At 44.8% G+C, this 21,578-nt stretch overlaps 1 protein-coding gene across 1 annotated transcript; it reads left to right on the top strand.

The window, feature by feature from the left end:
- Positions 1-3,146: 3,146 nt before the first annotated feature.
- On the top strand, positions 3,147-20,894 carry LOC115331890. Its single transcript, XM_029994154.4, has 2 exons — positions 3,147-3,501; positions 20,354-20,894. The coding sequence occupies exons 1-2, from the start codon at positions 3,289-3,291 to the stop codon at positions 20,717-20,719; spliced, it is 579 nt and encodes a 192-aa protein (XP_029850014.2). The 5' UTR covers positions 3,147-3,288; the 3' UTR covers positions 20,720-20,894.
- The last annotated feature ends 684 nt before the right edge of the window (positions 20,895-21,578 follow it).

Raw genomic sequence — 21,578 nt, 5'->3', positions numbered from 1 at the left:
TAAAGTGACCGTCAACGGCGGTCATGTACAGGGTGTCTGACCTTAATTCAAACAGATTTATTAAAACACCGTCGTAAAATGTACACTGACACGGTCTGTACATGTAAATTATAAGGTCAGGGGGACATAACACAGGGCTGCTAATCGTCACAATAAGCAAAAAAAAAAAAAACTATCGAAAACTTGTTGAATGGGGTCTTTAACGTGCATCACGCGGCCGCACGCCGGTACGATCATAATCCAGATTGAAACAAGCAGGGGTTGGGTAGATTCACTAAATCAGCTGCGCTTAGAGTATCGGCACTCTGTTCCTCGATATTGTCGTGGGCGCCACCGTCTTGGTGCTTGTGCAGAGCAGACGAAACTGCCGATCGTCATGATTCAAAAATGCGACTTCTTCAGCATTAGATTCGGTGCATTCAGCGTTAGATTCGCGAACAGTTTAAACATTTTATGGAAGGCAGAAAAGCTTTCATTGTGATTTCAGATTACGTTTCAGATAACTGGTAACCATTATTTAAGCCACAAGATGGATAAGTGAGGTTCACTGATCTCCTATTTCAGTACTACTACTACTACAATAGAGATCAGTGGTGAGGTTACTCTAAAGCGTAGCTTATTTAGTGGCATTAGGGTGGGGACTGAACCAGGTTCTGCCTAGAGCCACTTTATGTGGCAGCGTAGCTGCCAGAGTAGCGACACGACGCAAAATTATCTAGATGCACGACGTCAGAAGCGCTGATAGTGATCTCCATTTTGGGCCTGGGAGGTTGCCATGGTAACCGTGCTTCTAGCGTCGCCGGGCGGCAACCGTTGTAGTCTACTCTAGTTGATATCTCCATTCGTTCATTGAAAAGTGGTATAAGACCTATAAGACGCTTGGCATCGCGGTACGGCAAGAACTTCTGGAGGAACGGTGCCTGTTTTTTCTGAAAGGTGAGACGATTTGCAGCCCGGGGACTGTCGGGCGACGAGAGCTGCTATGGTATCGTACGTGCACGGACAAGGCGAGTGGTTTTCGGCGCCGCCGGGATGGCGGCCGCTTCGTGGGACGAACGTACCGTGCTGGTACTTTCGGACTTCGCTCGGATGGAACAAAATCCGATTACGCCGGCCACGACAAGACGATTGGCTCGGAACATGACTGCTGCTCGACTGCCCCATAGTGAGCGAGTATATATGTTTAGCATCATACTTCTTCAAGACCCGATCATCCCTTCAAGATGAGATTTTCCCACCGACTGGTGAGGAGCGACGTCGACGGGGTTCAACCAAGAAGGACGGCATGGTGGTCTCTTGGGAATTGTGGACGCCATCAAAAGAGACGGACGCCGGATATGAGGTGTTCTTGCAGAAAGGCAAAATGGTCGTTCGGAAGTTTACCGGCATTCAAAAAGTCAATATTTTTATCTGGTGTAGCACACATATCCGTGTTAATGGGGTATTCACACGAGGGAGAAATCTCGGGGATTTCTCCCCGGCACGCGCATTCCACGACGAAAACGTCAGGCTTTGCGATGTGCAAAAGCCTCGCGTTTTCATCTCGTTATTTTATTTTTATTTTTTTATTTTTTATTTTAAACTTCTTCTTTCTTACCTGTAATCCTCAACTCGGAAGAGAACTGTGAAATCACGCAGTCGTGACATACTAGGGCACCGGTGCGATGACCCTAAGCCTTCACCATGCTTTTTAAGCACACCGTAGAGCTTGGCATTCGCAATTAATGATAAGTTCCGTCAGGGCACTCATTCGCCAGGAACGCGAATTAAAATATCCATGGACGAATTGATTGCTGACGAGCGCATACATCCGAGCGCCGCAGTTTTCGTGTCCAATGCGCGAGTTGGGGTCGGCTGACGTCATTTTGGCCTTTGTAGGCATTGTAAATAGGATATTTAGAACCATACACATATTATGATAACGTCATGGCACACTGACATTAAGGAGCACAAAACGGGCCCAGCTACAGAAAATAAATATTACACTCGTAAGAAATAAATACGTCTGTAACTTGTTAATTACAACGACGAAAACCCCTCTGAGCATCTAAGTTCAATAGTATGTGTTGATGAATTGTCATATAGCAGGACATTTCATATACGTCACTTGAGCAAACGCCAGTTTTTCACTTGAAAAACAAACCAAAAAACACTGCGATCAAATGCAAGCTATTGCAACGAAAACAAGTTATATCAAAATCTTCAGAACTGCCATTTCGTAAAATTGGCGATTAGTAAAAAAGATTAAAGATCGCAGGAGCTTCCTCGCTAAAAGTTTGTGATCATGCGGTTACCTGGGGCAAAAACAAATTCTCCAAGGCCCAACATGCGACGCACAGATTTCGCATCGATTCTCAGACACTCCAACGTTCAAGTAAAGCTAAGAGAATGCAAAAATTCCATGCTAAATGTCTTATCGATCCTCAAACACATCCGGAAACCCAAGCACCTCTAAGGCAATATTAATATGCTGTCGCACAGGTGCTAATATCCAGAGCGATCTTGCACAGAAAGGGTATAAAGTATACCATTCTTTCAGATCTTCACGTTATACCTACGTCAGAAAGCACGAAGAAGCCCTAAATCGCCGGCAAGCTGCGGCACAACACGACTAAGGGCACCGAACAAACTCGCATCCACCAGCTCTGGGCGCTGCCATCTTACCGATGACATCACGGCTGTTGAGAGGTCACGTGACGAGTCGTCACTCGGTTGCTACGGAAACCGAGTCAGCTCAGCTCGTTGCTATGGTACCGCGTGTGACCAATCGCGGTGAGAGGCGGCACAGGGAAAAGCGTGGCGCTACTCTGGCAGCTACGCTGCCATATCGAGTGGCTCTAGTTCTGCCGCGGGAGATTTTGCTTCACGTGCTTCGAGCTGGTGTGCGCCGCGTGGGCTAGGCCACTCGGCCGTCAGTCCCCCTGGCGAAGAGATAGCCACTTATCTATATTGTTAATAGTTTATACAGTATATTATGCAAGAACATGGCGACATTGTCACCCATTGTAGATAAGCAATTTAGCCAGTGCGGTACGACCGATATAGCCTGGGGTCTTTAACGTGCACCACGGAGCAGTGACACACGACCGCACGCCGGTACGATGCTCATCCAGATCGAAACGGGCAGGGGCGGGGATATACAGGGAGACAGCTTTTTTGATGTCGTTCATCCACGGGGCCCCGACACGAAGACGAGAAAGCGGAGTTATATATAGAGTGAGCAAAATGGCAAGGACATCAAGATCAACAACATAAGCGTACGAGCGCGAGATCGAGGGCCGTCTCAACATGGACGAGTGCTCGGGAGCGGCGAAGACCCAACAACAATGCATAAGTCCTGAAAAGGAGACTGCTCTTCCCGCTCCCCTTGCCGAAGTCCAAGCCTTGACAAATCTCACCGAGGGATGGCTAACATTTGCAGTGCGATGGATGGAGATCTCGGAAAAACTGATAACCCTCGCAGATCACGTCGCGTTTTCTCTTGCAACAAGAAGCCTTCCTGTAAGTACCCGATCCAATGCTAAATCTTCGTATAGGTTGGCCAGAGCGTGTGTGTTTTTGTAGCATATGGATTGCTCGTGATATCATACGTATCCTGGTGGCGGGGAGAAAAAAATCGTATTACTTTTTCTGGAAAAAGCAAATTTTTATTTTTACTGAAATCGGATGAATTTTATTTAAATCACCATAGCACAGAAAAAGTAATGCGGTGTCACTGAATATGTTTTTAAACATGAAAGATTGTCTGATGAATTCGTCCAACTACTGAAAGCTACGGCGAAAAAAACAACACAAAGTTTAAGCTTCTACATTACCATTTAATTGACAATCTTTTTTGAAGTAATTAGCATCATGCTACAACAAAAGTAGCTTGATAGTCTTGGTTAGTTAAAACGTTTTTTTTGTGTTTTCTAATTTTTTATATGAAATTACACTTGTTCTCGTTTCGTTCGCGTTTTGATTTTCCTGTAAAGGAGATTATGTAACTGAAGAACGAATTCGTGGATGGTAGAAAGAAAGCTCGAAGCTCTGATTTGGTAGCACCGCCTTTTGTTCGTGTTCTGCCTGCTATGAATCTTCCTTGCCTGATGCCCATTTATTGTAAATACAAGAAATGCACTTAAAAAAGCATAAATGGTTAGACGGACATTAAATATAAAATTATTTTGGCGATAATATTTTGGAGAAAAATGTTGATTTAAATCATCATATGCTGTGATTTAAATCGCGAGTTAAAGGGACACTGACAGGGTGTTTATGCTCGCCGAGGTTTTTAGTTGTACGTGACATATGAGAGCTGAACTACCCAGAACAGAATTTGCGGCTCGAAATTCGGTTTCTTTCCGCCCGAAAACCGCCGATCAAGAACTGGCCGGTTCGAGTCTCGCTCACTCTCTTTTCCGCGGTCACGGGCCGTTTTCTAAGGTATCGATGCGACCACCAAATTTAATCAAAGTTGTGGGTCACTGAAGGCACACACTCAATGTTAAAAATAGAAAAAAATATGAAACCCATTTTTTGTGGCTTCTAAAAAGCTGCAAATACGTTGATTGAAAAAAAAGTTCCACAGACAACCGGAAGCATTCTGTGCGTTCGTCGTTTCGCGTATCGTGGGACTCGCGGGGACGGCGATGGCAGCGGATGACCGGCGTGGGACCTTTATTTCAGAACTGTTGTTCGCGGTACCGGCGACTTCTGTCTACCTTTAAAAGAGAAATTTGGGACTGATCAAAAGAATTGGTATTCATCCCGTACGACACGCCCGACCACCAAGCCGATTTGCACGAAGACGTCGCCGAGCCGTCGCTCCCTGCTCATGGCTGAAGACATCGCTCGCGCAAACGTCAAGCACGACGTGTCTACTTCGAGTTGAATATGCACGCGTACGATTTCTTTACTAGGTGTGAATGTCGCCAATGCGTGGTGCTTCCCGACTTCGGCCCGGGAGTGCTTTTGCTAGAGAAAAATCGGCAGCAAACTTTCGAACTTACAGTTTACCGATCATTACTAAGGAGAGAGATCCACCAGTAAAGAGGTGCCCCGGTAGGACCGAAATCGACTCCCCGTGAAACTTTTTTTTTTTTTTTCAAACATTTTCCGATGTTAACATATCTTTTTTTTTTTTTTTTTTACAATTATCACTGAAGAAACAAACAAAAAAATAACAAATAAATGTTGTGGACGACACTTGGCTGAGTTAAATGGTATGGGATTTCCTTTTTGACACTTGCGAACTCAATGTAATCACTTTCCACAAAATGCAAGAAGCATATAAATCAGGAAGCCTGTGCTTTCCGAGGTGCCCGTAAATGTTGAATTGCAGCCAGCCATTGGTCCCGATCCCGTTGATCTTTCGGAAACTCTGTCGCACAATGCCCCTTTTTTTTTCGGACGCAGGACATGTGAGCCAGCTCTTCACGCAACATCTTGGGTGTATTCTTTTCGGAGCCGATCATGGAAATTCTCCACGGGCACTCACTACTCATCTCCAACTCCTCAATGTACAAAACAACTCATCTTGGAGTTCAGAACAACGAGCGGAACAATCATAACTGCAAAAGCGAACAGTTCCCGTACGCCGCATGTCGTGTCGTCTGCTACGGAAAGGAGAAAAAAAAAAACAAAAAAAAAAAACGCACGGTCGGGTGTAGTCACGTGACTTCCGCCACTCACTCTCTTCTCTCGACTTCTCCGACCTCCGTCGGGTTTCGGTTTCGAGCAGTTGCGTCTTTTGGCTTTATTAAAAAAATACGCTACTCTGTTGCAAAATATTAATTGGGTAGTCCTCCGACACCATAATGAAGCGCCTGGCAAAAAATGGAAAAAAAAAATTTGGGGGTGTCAGTGTCCCTTTAAATCATGGTGATTTTTCTCCTCCACTCTATAGCTGGTACGCATTACTTGCTCTTGCAAAAAAAAAAAAAAGAAACCCGTTTACAAATATCTAAAATGCGAAATTAGAGCGCAGCTCTCGAGAAGGAGGAGGGAAGGGTACAGAGGAGGAGGAGAGGAGGTAATCCGAACCCCCCTCTCCTCTTCCTGCGTACCCTTCCCTCTTCCTCCGGTTACGCCGACGGCGGCGACGGCGACGCCGCTAAACACGGGAACGAGCGCCTAAGAGCTGCGCTCTAAAACAAATTCAATGGTGCGATATGAATGATGGAAAAGGTACGCGCTCAGTAGCAACCAGTAAAGTCACCCGAATGGTCACTGACCGTGAAGTCAATGGAATCTATTTCTCCGTGAGTGTTTTCTTGGACAGGGTTGTTAAAGTCATGGGACACAAAGATTCTTTGCGTTATAACATAGCAGGAGGAGCGGCCGAAAAAACGCCGAAAGGTTTTCATTTCCCACAAACCCGCAGGTCCGTTTATTTTTTTGACGTATTTCGTCACGGCGCGAAAAATCCCTATTACTCCAAGGCGCCGAATTAGAGCGGCACGAGAGCACGCGGAGGGGACCGTGGTTCACAGGTGTAACGTCAGAACAAAGATTATCGGCTGTTACCACCGTGGCTGTGACCAATACGTTCGATGATCTCTAAAAAGCACGGCGGAGGTTTGGGGTAATTGCATTTTTAAACTCAACACCGTCGAAGTTGACAGTCTGATATCGCTCTTATTTTCGCCAATGAAATAAAAAAAAAATAAAAAAAAACGTTTCTGTTATTTTTTTTCTGTCCTTGATCAAAGAGTAGCCCTTCGTAGCTAGGTCAGAGCTAAAGTTACTAGATTCTGGAAAAGTAGAGTCATTGCCTTCCCTGCATGCTGGCCGAACACAAACAAATACTAACATACAGACGAAAAGATCTCACAAATCGAATTGCTAATCGGACTCGGGTGCTATGACAATCGCCAATTTGGCCCCTTCAAATCTTTGAAGCTTCGAGAGGGTCGTTCTAATCCAGTCGTACCAAAAGCTCACCATGGAGAATCATCGTACTGGTACAGTGTTCTAGAGGGGGTTGAAGTGGCAAGAACGGCGGCCGCTTTGTGAAGATTTTGCGCGTAGACGACACCTTGGCGCTGCTGTTCTGTGCCCTATAGAGTGCCTTCATACACACGCGCGCTTTTGCTTGAGTGGTGACATCTCAGCCATTTTCCCGCCCAATCGTTTTTTAAGCATCTTGAAGTGCGTGCAATGCGGTGTCACTCAGCTCGAGCGCGTAGCTTTGGCCAATGCATAAGCGCCATTTTACCGCCCAAGTCACGCACCGAGTGCGCGAGAGCCTCACGCGCTCGCACATTCAGGGCAACAATGAATGTCTTCACCCTGAGACAGACAGACATGTAGGCACCCTAGTGCCCTAGGAGCGCGCCCCCGTCAGCGCCATCATCAGCGCTGTTCGGCGCTTACTACTGTGGTTTGACTGGAGCTTTTCGCGGTGCGAAACAACTCTTAATGTTCTTCTGGATACTCTGTTTCACCTTATGACGTAGCGCCGGAAAGGCTACAAGCGCGAGCTCCTTGCTCTGGTTCACATCTCGGCGGCACAAGCTCTCGTGCGTTAAGAGCAGCTCCCAACGCTATGAGCTCGCGCTTCTAGCCTTCGCTGCGGTACAACATAAGGTGAAACGAAGTATATTAAATTGTAGTTCTGCCTTTGGACTAATGCCTCTAGAGTGTGTGCTATCCTCTACTTGAAATGTTCCCGTGTTTTGAGGGAGATTATTTAATTAATATCGACTCCTCCCCCCCCCCCCCCCCCCCCCCCACCCCAGTACTGACGCATCGTTCGGCAACGCTATCACTTAGGCTGCAGGCTTAATAGCTGCGAAAGAAGTTCTACGGTGCTACATTTTGGAGAAGCGTATTGCGTCACCCTCGTCGTCTTCTTCGTTCATCGCACACGTGTCATTAATTCTCCTAGGGCACAGAACTCCAGCGCCACTCGCGGTATCTACGTCGACCGTCTTCACGCGCTTCATTAAAAGCGGGCGCCGCTCTTGCCACTACACCCTCTAGAACACTGTAGTACTGGGCCCGTTTGCTCGAAGCTGATTTGCTTTGACAACGGTAGGAGGTTAACAGCATTTCCCTACGAGGGCGAATTTTAGGTCACGTGACCGGCAGAGTAAGGACGGCGGGGATGCATGGCGGTGCCCCTGAGAGCGTGCGTCGCTCGATTTGGAATATGTCGCAGTAGCTGCAATAAAGACGCTTTAGTCAGCACTGAATGGTGCAGCAGGCTTTCGCTTTGCCTTACCTCACTTATATCGCAAAACCTGAGCAATGACCTCGCCACATTTTTTAGATAGTCTTTTGATTCTGGCCAAGCCTAAAGAAACGCGGTAATTGCCGACATGGCAAAGTTTTTGGAATACCTTATTGGATTGCCTTGACTCGATCGGCCGGGTACTAATAGCAAGCAGAAGCACACAGAGCCCCAATGAACGTTAAATTTTCCAAACACCGAGATGCATGCTACGAGTGTGGTTACACGCGCTGCACGTGCTAGAGCAAAGCCTCCTCTATACTGACAAAGCCTGGCAGATTGCTACCAGACGCGGCCGCCGAAAGAGAAAAGGTAGAGCTGCAGACAACGGATGAGAGAAGAGTTGTGTGACGGGCGCCCCGCTGCGGCTAGACGGCGAAATACACTTCTCCCGAGCGATGGAATGTCCCCTAGTGCTCCTCGCGTTCCTCGCGCTACTGCTTCTTTTCTCGTCGGGTTTCATAACCTTGTTACGGGACCTCGCCGCTGCAAAAGCTGTGCGCTCACGTCCAGGTTCCCCTAGGGTGCCTGCATGTCTGTCTGTCTCAGGGTGAAGACATCCATTGTTGCACTGAATGTGCCAGCGCGTGACGCTCTCGCGCACTCGGTGCATGACTTGGGCGGTAAAATGGCGTCTATGCATTAGCCAAAGCTACGCGCTCGAGCTGAGTGACACCGGATTGCGCGCACTTAAAAAGGCATGACAAACGATTGAGCGGAAAAATGGCTGAGATGTCACCACTCAAGCAAAGGCGCGCGTGTGTATGAAGGCACTCTAGGTTCCCCGAGAAATGCTCTGTGCTACCAGATCCTCGTGCTCCAAACCTGGGACCGGGCTTTCTATGGCTCCGTCGTCAAACTGACAGGCTTTTTGAGTATAGGGAAGGCTATGGCAGTAGTAACTGCTCTAAATCAGAAGCCGCCATATCCGCGTGCGCTGCTGCTGAGCGCGTGCTGACGGCGAGCTTCCGCAGTCCTTTTGGAGCGTGCATTTAGCAGCATCAAGGTTGCCTGTCTCAGCAAGCTATTAATGTGAGCTCGTTCTGAGCATGCGCTCTAAACATCGCCCTCAAATATGGCATCCAGTGAATACCTCCTATAAGAAATCGTGCCTTGCACGCGCCTTCGTCAAAGCCTTAATGTGAATACTTACTTCGAATCATTCATATGGGAAAGGCGAGCGCGCACGAAGCGTAGAATAATTTCACCATCCTCCACGGTGCTCTGGTTATTTAGTAATAGGTCTATTTTCTCTAGAGCCGAAGCACAGGTTTTTAATTTATGATAGTTTTATGTACAGTTCTTACATGCTGGCCAACCATGCTGTGGGCGTACCGCCCGCCGTTTACTGCTCACTTCTACCTCATCGTTTTTAGGACTAAACTTCGCCATCCTCTACAGATAGCCGAACATTTATGAATTTTCCAAACATGGAAAAATTAAGTTTTATCTTACCCAATATTTGTTCCATGAGGAACAAAAATGTTTCTTAAGCTCAAACGTATGCCGTGCTGCGTCGTGAAAACCTGGCAGCGCGCGATCTTGGGTTCCCATTTTTTAATATAAGTGGTTCCCACGAAAGCCACTTATATTCGCTAGAACCAGTAGGTGACACAGGCTACCACCCCATAATAAAACGCGGAGCTATCTCTCATCCAGACCTCGTCAAACTTGGCTAGGTACTTGTAGGTACCTAGTAGGAAAGGGTGGTTAATGTTTTGCCGCGGTTAGTTGTTAACCGGCTTCGAGCAGACTGAGGTGTTCCTCGCTAATATAAGCGTCTTCGGCACTGAGTATGCAATCAACCTATCAATCACGCCCAACTCCACGGATCTCTAACAACTATATTGTTCTTCTTGCGCATTCCAAAACAGTAAACTTATTTTTCAGTGCCTCCAAGCACCGACACAGCATGTGGTGGTGGTACGAAGATGTACGCTTGTTTCGCCGGTGTGTGGTTAGCGAAATCTCGGTATAAAAAAAAAAAAAAAAAAGTCTCTATAAAGATACCCGTTACCAGGGGATATAAGTCGACTCACCAAGAATGGAGAGGTCAGGAAGAATTTGCTCATTCGTGAGCCAAAATGGCGGCCATAGGGGGAGCTTGGCGCTGCTTTCCCACGTTCCAGTTACTTTAGTAAGTACCAGCGCAGTAGCGTTGTCCGCCGTCGGGCGCATTTCTCCACCGGGAAGTTGTCTCCTCATCGGCGAAATAAAATAATTTTACTGCGTTCTTTTTTTTTTTTTTTAAGTGACTATTGGTAGCTGTAGGCCAGTGGCGTAGCCAAGAATTCATTTCGGGTGTGGGGTGAGCTTTGTTTTATCATCGCGTATAGTAATCGACGTACTGTACAATTCACGGGTACAGATACGGCCGTCCCCTGCCCTCCGGTTGGCTGGAACAACTCGGTAGTCATTCAATATTTCTCTTCCTTTTTTAATAAAAAAAAAAAAAAGTTATGACTTTGGAGGGAGAGGGGGGGGGGGGGTCGGTTGACCTCTCAAACCACACGCCTGCCTGCACCATTGCTGTAGGCTACCCAAAGCGTCGGTGTATGGGGTTTTAAAGATTAGCCAAAAACGAATTAACCCTGCTTTTATCAACGGAAATAAGGGTAATGTCAGGTCGTCAATATTGACAGTTATGTCTTAAGAACTCGATGACCAAGCTTTCATTGTACACAATCAAAACTCATCACCGTCGATTCTAAAACCCACCATCGAATTTGTCGTTCCAAACTGACCATCCTAACCCTGACGTCAAGGGTAAGAACTACAAAAGGACGTCACTGAAACCGCCCGCACACTACGAGTCCTGGTACGAGCCTCTCATTTGGAAGTCTGTCATGACCGCTCGTGAGTTCATGGAAAGCGAACCAGCAAGGCATGTAGTTGGGTTAGTTGGTGGTACATACTGTTTGGAGGGAACAGCGCAAAAAGGACGTAGGACGAGGTCGAAGAAACACACAGACAGGGCGCTGACTTACAACTGAAAGTTCATTGCTCTGAAGAAAGAGAAAGAAACACAGAAAGGAGGAAGGGGAGAGAACAAACAAATCAAACCAATAACATGCGGCATCACCCACGCCCACGCTCCGTCACACGAACCTGCCACACTTTCTTACAAAATCCACCTCGTCATTTGCAAGGGCAACCGAAGGAGCGCTCACACACGTGTCAGCTCCGATGGACGCGATAAAAAATGCTTCGTCTATCTCCCTCGCAGTTTTGTTTTTGTGACGAGACAAAATATTTATGTCGCGCAATGACGGCGTGCAGCCACACCTGTCACAATGAACCGCTAGGTTCATTGTGACAGTTTCTCGCCCTCAGGAAACCTAGCGGTTCATTGTGACAGGTGTGGCTGCACGCCGTCATTGCGCGACATAAATATTTTGTCTCGTCACAAAAACAAAACTGCGAGGGAGATAGACGAAGCATTTTTTATCGCGTCCATCGGAGCTGACACGTGTGTGAGCGCTCCTTCGGTTGCCCTTGCAAATGACGAGGTGGATTTTGTAAGAAAGTGTGGCAGGTTCGTGTGACGGAGCGTGGGCGTGGGTGATGCCGCATGTTATTGGTTTGATTTGTTTGTTCTCTCCCCTTCCTCCTTTCTGTGTTTATTTCTCTTTCTTCAGAGCAATAAACTTTCAGTTGTAAGTCAGCGCCCTGTCTGTGTGTTTCTTCGACCTCGTCCTACGTCCTTTTTGCGCTGTTCCCTCCAAACAGGAAAGCGAACCATTTTAATTTCAGAACCTCTAGAAACATTATTTTCAAAAATTGTACGTTGTGTTGTTCCTCGTCGTCGATCAGTTGGAACGCATCTAAGCAGGATTGTCGAAAAATGAGACGGGGAGCGGAGCGGATCCCCCTCCTTTCCTTCTAACCTTTCCCCCACGTGGCGTCGAAAGAGGGGCAAGGGGCATAAAGGGGTGAGGAGGAGGCCTTCGCCCCACCCTTATAATAAAAACATTTTGGGGGAAGAGATATCCCCCTTCCTCTGTTTCCCGAGCATTTTCTTCGCCACTTCCCGACCTCTAATTTGGTTTGATCTGTGTGTTCGTCGTACCCGTTTTTATTTTCCTTTCTCCAGTTTTTTTTTTTTTTTTCGTCATTCCCCGCTGCCCCATTATTTCTCAAACACTACCGACGCCAAGACCCACACCGCGTTTCGATGACTTCGGTAGCGTTGTCGAGAGTGACGGAAGTTGAGCTCTATATAGCCATTTACATCACGCACGGCTCCACAATATAATAAGGTGCCACCTTTGCCTCGATTTCGAAGCGGAGGTTTTGTCCACAAATTCTTCCCAAAGTTGTGAAACGCCACTTTGTATAACTTTCACAAACAACGATCTTGCGACGAGAATGTTTAGAGTGTTCAGAGCCCGCCTAGGGACAATCTAGACAGCATTAAGCCTAACGAGGCGGAGGATGTGAACACAGGCGGGCGCGGCGTTACCAGTGCAGCCGTTGAATCGGACGGCTCCACGGTGTTGCTCGCGCGCGCTCCGATGAAGCTCGCTACTACTTTGTCTTTCACAATCTCGCTGGAATTGAACACCGAAAGAGTTTGGATGATTGACGTCTTGTCCCGCAAGGCGCCATTGTCGAGAGGGTCCAATCAGCAGGCTCCGCGAACTTCGGGCCCAACTTTGTGTTTTACGAGTTCAGCGACCCAGGAGATTGAGGCTGGCCGAATTTAGGCTTTGTTTTAAACTTGAGCATGCGTAGACTGAAGAGTTTCTCGTGACCCCTTTCAAAGTATTTTTGAAGATGAATTAGGGGGACCGCGAACCAGACTCTGGAGCACACGAAGATTGTACACACCATCATGCCATTATACAGTGATGACGTCATCAGGGCCTTCGGGTGACGTGTGTAACTCCAAATGAGTGATTGGCTGGATTGGTGATTTTTTAAAATTATATTTTGATTATTTCTGAGCTTGTATAAAAAAAAGTTTTTTCCCCTCAATAGTCTGAACTAACGTACGAACAAATGATACGCTATCTTTGACTGTCACTCCGTTGAGGCCTTAGCTTCGACATTGTGACCTTTCAGCTGTTTTGAGCACGTCAGATGTGCATTATCTGCCGAAAACCTTCAATTGGGGAGGTTTGAAAGTGCACACGCAGGACGTGTGCTCTATAGATATTACATAATGTATCTAATTCTTATGAAACGTAGTAGCTTTGTTGATACAATTTATGTAAAGCTTGCGCACGGCATATTATCGCTGTGCCCAGTTGAGGCGACTTTTGTATGGCATGTTTTCAATCTACTGAAGATATCATAAGCGTTGCCTTTGCATTGCCAATTTTGCACTATAGAACTACTACATGAAGCAACCACCAGCACTGCAGGACAACGCCACGTGCAAATGGTGTACTAAATGTTTAATGCTGAAAGATTCCGCGTAATCGTGTTTTCCTTCTTCGATTCTAGAGTACCGAGCCCGTGCCTGTAGACAATTGTAGATTTGATTAAAGTTTCTCACTGCATTTGTAGAAGAAAATTGACAAAAACTTTTCTATAAATTAATACCCGTGCCACACGGGCAACTCGAATGCCATTTACAACGAATGACATTTGAGCGGACGGCCAATCAGCGCGCGACACTCCAAGCATAGCCGAGCTGATTCGCCTATCACACAAATGTGATTCGTTGTGAATAGCATTCGAGTTACCTCGTGTGGCACGGATATTAGACATTTCATCAAAATCTTTTTCAAGCTTTGTTAAAAAAAAATTGCAAACACTTCGTCATGCTGACAAAATACCAAGGAGCACAGAATCTTTCCAACTCAAACCACAGACATTTAGTATTTTTTTTTAAATATTCTGACTTTTTTAATTTTAATTTAACCTTTTTTTAGTAACGATAGTCTATGATGCTCATTCGTGAGTGTTTTAGCCACCGGCTCATAATACACACACTGTTAAAAATTGGAAAGAGGAAGAGGTACGAAGACTTGAAAGTATAAATACAATTTACTCGTATAAATATAAATGACAATTTCCTCTTTTAAAAATTTGATACTGCACATGTGCTACATCACTGTCGCGTTAGAGAGTGCTTGTAACTCCGATATGCTAAAAAAAAATAAAACATTTTACATCCGAACCATACAAACACAGCAGAGTGCTATCAGAGACATGCTATATATATATATCGGTGGTTTCATTTGAATTCGACCAAGCTTGTCGGGGTCGGTCCTCAGAATTACCGGTCAAAAATATATGTGAAATCCCAATCCCTGCGATGAACAAAACTGCCTTTCAAAAAAATAGAAATATGTCGTTCGAGAGAAAAAAAATATGGAACGCTGCCGGGTGAAATGCCTGGAAATCGCGATTCCATTTCTGCTCAAGTTTACACGGTCTTTACAAAATATTGAGTTATCACTTACTCCTAATACTTTTTATACTATAAGTATGTGATGTGTTCTATTTTTAGAGGTAAATTATAGTTTTTTTTACCATTTTTAGTTATTTTTACATAAAATCGCAAACATGCCACCCAGAGCAATTTCGACTAACATTGGGATAGCTATATCAAACGAACGGTATGGAGCTATGTCATGAGACATATATCAATACGTAGCTATTTAAATAACCTATCGATTGGTATGTGTTTCTTGTTTATCGATTTTATTGAACACTATTGATTTCACCCCAAATGTGTTCAAAAATTGAAAATATACAAATTTCGAAATAACTTTTTTCAAAAAGGCCATTTTTTATTTTCTTCTAACTTCTCTACTTCATACCCCATAAGGTGTAGAAATAGTGTATATAAGCCTTGGGTGTAATATTTTTGTTGTATTTTGGTGACAACCAGTTAAATAAGCCAATTTTAAGCCTGTCACTCGATCCTTGGTTCAGCTATTCTGGCTTCACCACAAGGGTACTGGCAGCCTCAATAATAACAATCGGTTTTAGAAGCCAGTTCATCATGATCCGTTTGCCATTATATATGCTCATGACGACTCCTGGAAAATCTGACGCACGTTACGGAGGGCAAAATTAACCATTCATGTTAACAGTAATGCCACCTGCAGTCTGAGAGCGGGACAAGCTAGACATTATATTTTGAGATTTGGCGGGCGAGTGTCCTTACCGATTAAATCGCTGAAGCAGAGTGCGGTTAAGTGAACTTGAATATGCAACCTATATGTTACATACGATAGCCCGGTTTCTGAGAGAAATGAAACCCCTTACTATTATTGCAAAAGCCGTTATAGCTATAGAAATAACAATGATTAAAATGTTCTTAATGCTTTGTAATTTTGCCTTCAAATTTCACGGCTAAAGGAAGCTTCTTGCCATTTTCTTTACTTTGAAACACGAACAGGAGCGAAATTGGTAGGAATTAAGAACGTGGAGCTCCCGAAAGCGGCAGCCGGCGTTTCACCAAGAGAGTTGGACATCTGGTTGTAATTTGTTTACGTAGTTTAACAAATCACGAACAAAATATTTCTGACAGCCACGTAGAACTTGAAGACGACTCCTCTTCAAAATAAAAATAATAAAACAAACTGTTTTTTTTTTCTTGCATCAAACGGGGTGCTAACGTAAGTAGCACTCTGTTCTTCATCGAACTGACTCAAACGCGGGTCCCTTTTGATCAGCGCGAGGGAGAGCAATGATTGTCTCAGACGATACATCTGAGGCAATCATTGATAAGCTTTGTTGACCTCGTTGACCTACGATAAGCTTTGCTGACCTCGTGCTCCCGACCGAGGCTGTTTATCGGATCGGTTCGCTGTCCCCAACTATCCTTCTCTGACCAAAGGACCTCACTGCGCAAACTTGTCTGTGTCCGTCTAGTCAAGGTTATCTAGAGGAGGAAACGAACAGAGTAGAGTTTTGACTTTATCATGCCGATCTCCTGAACGCGCGGAACTTTGTTTACGCAGGAGTGGCAACTCATCTTAGTTATGATCACTGTGATTTTTGGCAGTTGCCGGCAAGACCAGTCTCGGGCACGCAAGCACCACACCAAAGAGGAACTCTCTGTCGGCGTCTATCTCTTTTAAGTTCGTCAATTTGATTTTGTACGTGTTTCCTAAAGTTTGCAGTCCTCATTTTTCCCGCGATTTTATTATCGTCGTTTTTCGCTATTTATTACTTCCCTCCCCTTTAAATGAAAAGACATACAGCGCGCTCTTTCTCGGTGACGGTTTTCAGCGATTATATTCACACAGTCGTCGATACTAAAACAACAAGAAGATCTGAGGCAAACACAAAGAGAGAAATAATAAACAAGCAAAAGATCGCGGCAAGGAATAACACACGGGTTTGAACTTAGAATTAGATGGCCACTCGTATTTCTCACATCCACGTTTCAGTCATGGCTGCAGTTTTCAGCCTCAAAAGGAAGTCCTGTGCCGACTACTTTGAGAGACATAAGCGAGTGATATACCGCAACCGACATTTTCGACCCGTAACCGACCTCAACGTAGAAGCATTGAAAAGAATTTTGTCTCCAGCCAAAGCTGCTACTGTTCTGTCGACGGATATGCTCTGCCAGAACTGTTTTCGACGCACCGGTGAGCAACTTTCAGCCTGTGCGGTGAGTGACCCATCTTCAAGCTCTCCGGCAAGCTTCATTGAAGAACATGAAGTAGTAGATGACATTAACGAAGAAATATCTGCTAAAGGGCTTGAGACAACTCCCTTGCGGATGCCGTCTGTCGTAAACCCGAAGAGCCGTCACTCCTATGCGGCAAGAAAACAGCGGGAAATGGAAGTGTCATACAGCAGACAAGTACGTAAAAAGTTGGCTACAGCATATAGCCTGGAAACGAGTGAGTCAAACTCTGGGACTGAATCCTCCTGCCTTAACTGTGACGAGTGGTGGGCAAACCTCAGAGAAGCCTTTGTCAAGACACAGTCTTACCAGGAGAGATGCCAGCTGCTCACGCTTGTGCCTGCAAGTGTAACTGTTAACGAGGTCGCAGGTTTAATCCCGGAGGCATCGAGCTACATACTAAAAAAGGCCAAGCGACTTCGTGAACGTTTTGGCGTATGGGATCGTCTCGAGCCATACCAAGGCGCTAAGATAGGCGAGGACATCGTGCAGTCAGCCACGCGGTTTTACACCGACGATGATTTCGACTGTTCCCGGCAGAGCCCCAACAAAAAGGACGTTGTAAACATTATGAAGGATGGGGAACAACAAGCCGTTGTCAAGCGCTACATGACCAGGTCCATAAGAGAAGCCTACAAGCTGTTTAAGAAAGCTAACCCGGACTCCAAATTAGGATTGACCAAATTTTATTCGCTGCGACCAAAATGGGTTAAGCTGAACCCTGACCAAACCATGTGTGCATGCGTGTGCTGCACAAATTTTGATTTGTGCTTATCTGCCCTCAACAGCGTACGGGAAGAAAAAATAACGGCTGAGGATATTGTCGCTCTGTGCCTTTGCCTAGACTCAACGCCCAATTGTTTACGGGGCGAATGCAAGAAATGCCCTAGCATTGATCGACTCTCCTTACAAGAATTACAATTGGTTCCTGATGAGGAGATTAGATTTTGCACGTGGGAAAACGGCAAAATGGTGAATAAGACTGCGGACTCGAACGCCTTTTTGAAAGAGATGCAAAAATGGGCCACAAGGTTTTCTACTCACGACTTCATCCGTAGAAGTCAACGGGAACCTGCTCGGATTGAGAAGAGCAAGGTGACAACAAGACATATTGTCATGAACTTTGATTTTGCGGAAAACTGGACGGTGACCCTGCCACACGAAATACAAGAGCATCACTGGCACAAGCGTCAAATCTCCGTGTTCACGTGTGTTGCGTCGACATCGCAAGGTCCCAAATGTTTCGGTGTCGTGTGTGAAGACCTGTGCCATGACACTGCCCACGCAGTACTCGCTCTAAGGTGCATTGAGGACTGGCTGGAGAACAACATTCCAGTTTATACGTCATTAACGTATATATCTGACGGTGCACCAGCTCCCTTTAAGAATAGATTTCAGCTCTACGAGTTCCAACGAGCCGGTCTTCCGAAGATAAAGTGGGTTTTTTCTGCCTCAGGACACGGCAAGAGCGCCTGTGATGGAGTAGGGGGGCTACTGAAGCATCAGGCGACGGTGCACAACCTCCGTTCGCCTGTGGATGAGGCCATACAGAAATCAACGGACTTTGTGCACAAGGTGGGAAAGTTTGTAAAAAATGTGACTCTCCTAAATTTAAAGAAAGACGACGTGAGTGATTTCCGCAAAACCAAGAGAGCCGAATGGGGATCCATACCGGTTCAAAAAGGCATCCGCCTCTCACACGTGTGGCGACTTGAAAAAGGTCAAGTCCCTCTTCAGCGAACTGCATAATCGGTATTTTAGTGCCTACATGTTGTTTCAAAATGTGCGACTTTGTTAACTGTGTAGGCAAATTCCAGACGTTTCGCAAAAGCCTCTGCATGTATAGACGGGGGAGTGTTGTGCACCATGTATTTTATTAACGTGAATACATTAGTAGTTAAATCGAGTGTCTTTTTGTGTCGTGATACAAGCGTTTTTGTTTTTCATTTTGTCAGCTGTACTTTGTATTACGTGTGTAAGCTTATAAGCAAAACTATCTACACAGCTCAAACAGTTCAAGTTTGTGCAAAAAAAAAATGTCCATGCGTTCATCAGTGGAAAACAATTTCCATGATCACAGAAGATAGGTACTGAGCTGCTTCATGAGTGATTGTTTGGTCTTTATATTTAAATTACACTTATTTATGTCACACTGTGCGTGAGCAATTTTTAAGATGAGAACGTTCACCTGCCAGAGCTTTGGACATGTCGGCTCGTCTCACAAATAGACTGAAGGTGGCATTTCCGTTAACGTGAATGGTTAGTTTTGCCCTCCGTAACGTATGTCAGATGTTCCAGGAGTCGTCATGAGCATATATAATGGCAAACTGATCATGATGAACTGGCTTCTAAAACCGATTGTTATTATTGAGGCCGCCAGTACCATTGCGGTGAAGCCAGAATAGATGAACCAAGGATTGAGTGACAGGCTTAAAATTGGCTTATTTAACTGGTTGTCACCCAAATACAACAAAAATATTACACCCAAGACTTATATACACTATTTCTACACCTTATGGGCTATGAAGTAGAGAAGTTAGAAGAAAATAAAAAATGGCCTTTTTGAAAAAATTTATTTCGAAAATTGTATATTTTCAATTTTTGTACACATTTGGGGTGAAATCAATAGTGTTCAATAAAATCGATAAACAAGAAACACATACCAATCGATAGGTTATTTAAATAGCTACGTATTGATATATGTCTCATGACATAGCTCCATACCGTTCGTTTTATATAGCTATCCCAATGCTAGTCGAAATTGCTCTGGGTGGCATGTTTGCGATTTTATGTAAAAATAACTAAAAATGGTAAAAAACTATATTTTCCTCTAAAAATAGAACACATCGCATACTTATAGTATAAAAAGTATTAGGCGTAAGTGATGACTCAATATTTTGTAAAGACCGCCTAAACTTGAGCAGAAATGGAATCGCGATTTCCACGCATTTCACCCGGCAGCGTTCCATATTTTTTTCTCTCGAACTACATATTTCTAATTTTTTTGAAAGGCAGTTTTGTTGATCACAAGGATTGGGATTTCACATATATTTTTGACATATATATATATATATATATATATATATATATATATATATATATATATATATGAAAATATCAATGTCTTTCTTATCTTATTCCTACCGGCCATCGGTGTTGAGTCCGTTTTCTCTGATCATGTGCAAGTTGCGAGCGTCAACATTAATATTAATAAGATTTATTTTTAAAGACTGGCAGCTTGCCCTTTACGGGAGATGAAAATGCAAACACAAATGTGACACCCCGGTGGATATGACATCATAGCTCAACTCGTGTAACACTAACAACAATGTAACATAAAAAAGTAACATAAACAATTACTTGCCAGACGATAATGCAACTTTTGATTTTCACTAGTGAACACGTAATTATCGCTCATTAGTCTTGGATGATGGAATGAACAAAAATATGGGTTGACGCACACCAGGAGGCCAACGGTTCTAAACCGCGTCTTGTCCCGGTGTTTCAAAACCACCGTTCACCGTTTTTATGCGTTCTTGCAGGAGACTTCTGCTATCCCCGGTTCGAGAGTACAAAGCGCCATAACAAATTCGCGACTTGAGATAAAGCGCAAGCGTAGTGCCAAAGAAGAGAAGCCCGAAGCCTCCGTCATGACAGCTGCACCAGTGAGGAGGAGGAGCGGGGGAACCTTAAATACTTTCTCTTCTCAAAGCAGTGGATACAAGAGGAAGAAGGCTGCGGTCTTCAGAGGCAGTTCCTGGTCATCATCCGTTTCCTCCGCAAAGCCAAGAAAGAAAAGACGCTGTGGCACTTGTCGCGCTTCAACGACCGGAAGTGCCACAGGGACAACTAGAAGGTCCAGGACGAAAAGGGCAACGGTTGCGAAGACCCGAAAAAAGAAAGCCTAGACACAAAAGCTTCAGGACTAGCGGGACATCGCCAAAAATGCCCAAGAAGACGAGAGGAAGCTGAGCCATTCAGAACTAAAAAAAAATTGAAAGCGGCTGATGAGTATGGTTTGAAGATTTCTGCAACAAAAAGGGACCTTCGCCAGGGGCAATAACACTTGTGCAAGGCCCTCAGGATGGGGAAAAAGACAAAACCTAAACTTCCTATCTCCGACGTAATAAAAAAAAAAAAAAAAAGAGAAGTGCGTTTGTCTTGGAGGACGTTTTTCTAGTCGGTCTTATCTGTCAATGAAGTTAAAATATCTTCGGATGTGCGTCCAGCCACGTCGTAAAGGTAACTGAACATATGTGAGAGTCATGTAATACAAAAAGTGCTTTTGATTTTGTGTTGGAAGGAATGGTTTTGCCAAGCCCAGCTCGTGGGAGTTCTTCGCTTCGCCATACGAGAAATACACGCCATACGCACGTACTCTGAAGATGGCTCCCGCCCGAAGGTGTCAGCTAGAGCTACAACCGTAAGTACTGAGACAGATCTGAGAAAAACCATCCGAAAATAGGATAAAAATCTGAACTTTTAATTTTTTTTAGAGTATTCTTGAAACAAGAGGGGTGTTTATTGTTTGCGAAGACGAAAATGTGGTATCGTTACTAAAATGTTTGCAATCTCTATGTCGTAAACATCCCTGTGTAATATAAAAAAAAGGTCCTTAAAAAACACTTTTTTCTTTGATTTTTTTTCTAGTTCTTTGGCTTATATTTTTCGCATATATTTCCGACTCAAAGACGGGAACATATGTGCAATAAATGAATAAAACAATCACACGGAATTAATGACAAAAATTTATTTCCACGTCATTAA

The sequence above is a fragment of the Ixodes scapularis genome, unplaced genomic scaffold (genome assembly GCF_016920785.2).
Source record: "Ixodes scapularis isolate PalLabHiFi unplaced genomic scaffold, ASM1692078v2 PGA_scaffold13__105_contigs__length_92229423, whole genome shotgun sequence".
Classification (NCBI taxonomy): Eukaryota; Metazoa; Arthropoda; class Arachnida; order Ixodida; family Ixodidae; genus Ixodes; species Ixodes scapularis.
This window is presented reverse-complemented; position numbering and strand designations above follow the sequence as displayed.